The 1,711-nt window shown below is 36.9% G+C and overlaps 1 protein-coding gene across 1 annotated transcript; it reads right to left on the minus strand.

Moving 5' to 3' along the window:
• Nucleotides 1-702: 702 nt before the first annotated feature.
• LOC104090215 (17.3 kDa class II heat shock protein-like) lies at nt 703-1,456 on the minus strand. The gene has a single exon (XM_009595266.4). It carries the CDS (start codon nt 1,350-1,352, stop codon nt 879-881), a length of 474 nt encoding a protein of 157 aa, XP_009593561.1. The 5' UTR covers nt 1,353-1,456; the 3' UTR covers nt 703-878.
• Between the last annotated feature and the right edge of the window lie 255 nt (nt 1,457-1,711).

A 1,711-nucleotide genomic window follows, 5' to 3' on the forward strand; every position in this document is an offset into this window, starting at 1 on the left:
AACTTGTACCTTTTTAGCTTTATCTAGAAGCGTCTGTAATAGGTACTTTGTGTTTTCAAGTTAGAGTTAACTTGAAGTTTGTCGCAAATAGCTAGAGGCTAGTTTGCCACAAAGGGTTAGAGGTAATCCTAGGTTTACAAAAGAGTTTTTGTAAATGCTGTTTTGGCTCACTGATTTAGTAAAGAGTTTTGGGAAAATCCTACTGGAAAGTAGGTCATGATTTTTTTACCTTTTGAGCAAGGTGTTTTCCACGTAAAAATCTCTGTGTTTATTTTATGTATTTACTATTTCGCAATAGTAACAGTTAGAACGCATAAAAGAACCAGATCCTTCGATAATCTGTGCACGCAAAAAAATGAACACAACACAAATCACCCCTCTCATGTGGTATTGAGGTATAAAACATCAGTTCTGTATGTGTATACGTATTGTTAAACTCTATAATAATATTCATGGCGTGTACCCTCGCTATAATTCCAGATGTTACTGTTTCGGATTGCAATTGATTTTGTAGAATCTTGAAGATGCCTTGTCGCTAATGCTCAACAAAGGCCTGCGTTTCTTAAAACAAGTTACTTTCAAAACCTTGTTATACAAATTTCTCCAACTGTCATCATAAAGGAAAAGAAGATTATTTGATCCTTGTTCAGATAAAAAGAAATTGCACGCACGCTATATATTGAAAATATTAATAGCAATCGATGAAACAAAACTGGATATTAATAGAAGCATTTCACTTGCAGTATACAAGAGATAGCATACCCAGACATTTAGTTCCTTCATACTAAATAAAACATGGACAATTTAAAGTAGAGAGGAAAATGTAACAACTCCTAGTTCTCTACCATCTTTATTACTACGTCATACTATCAAATATCTCATGCAATTTTAACCTCAATAGTTTTGGGTTTCTTAGGCTCAGGTGGAGGCAACTTCTGAACAATCACAGTCAAAACCCCATCTTGACAAACAGCAGAAATTGCATCAGTATTCGCATTCTCCGGCAACGTAAATTTCCTCATGAATTTCCCAATCCTTCTCTCCATTCTAATATACTTAGCCCCTTCTTTCTCTTCTTCCCTCTTCCTTTCTCCACTGATCAGCAGCACATTGTCATCTTCCACCTGCACTTTAATATCTCCAGATTTCAACCCCGGCATGTCCACGATGAACACATAGGAATTTTGGTACTCTTTCACGTCGGCTGGTGTTGCAGCCATTGCCTTAGCGTCACGTACATAGTTCCTTGACGGGGCGTTAATGGACTTGTCGGAATCTTCACCGGCGGCGTCCATGAAGTGCTGGAGAGTGTGGAGAAGTGGTGTGTCGATACCCATTAGCCTGAAATCCATCTTCCTCCTCTTTGATTAACTGAGTGTGTTTCAATTTTGAGATATTATGAGATTTTGGTTTTGGTGTATTTGAGTTGGTTTTTTTCGCTTTGGATTGCAGAGAATGCTAAGGGAAGATGTGATAATTATATAGTGTAAACATAGAAGCTTCTGGAAGGAAATGGAAGCAGAAGGTGACATATTCTAGGAGCTTCTGTTCCTTATATTGTCCACATGTTGTACACTTGTGTAGAACTTTATCGATTCTTCGTCCCCTATAATTGTATGTTTGTAGATATTTGGCAAATATGTTTCCACCTTTTTACAGATTCCTCTATGCATGACAAAAAAGAAACATATCTTTGACCATACTTTTATTA

Source organism: Nicotiana tomentosiformis, chromosome 8 (genome assembly GCF_000390325.3).
Source record: "Nicotiana tomentosiformis chromosome 8, ASM39032v3, whole genome shotgun sequence".
Classification (NCBI taxonomy): Eukaryota; Viridiplantae; Streptophyta; class Magnoliopsida; order Solanales; family Solanaceae; genus Nicotiana; species Nicotiana tomentosiformis.

What these genes read in the sequence shown, in the direction of transcription:
- LOC104090215 (XM_009595266.4), bottom strand. Translation starts at nt 1,352, where the DNA reads ATGGATTTCAGGCTAATGGGTATCGACACACCACTTCTCCACACTCTC.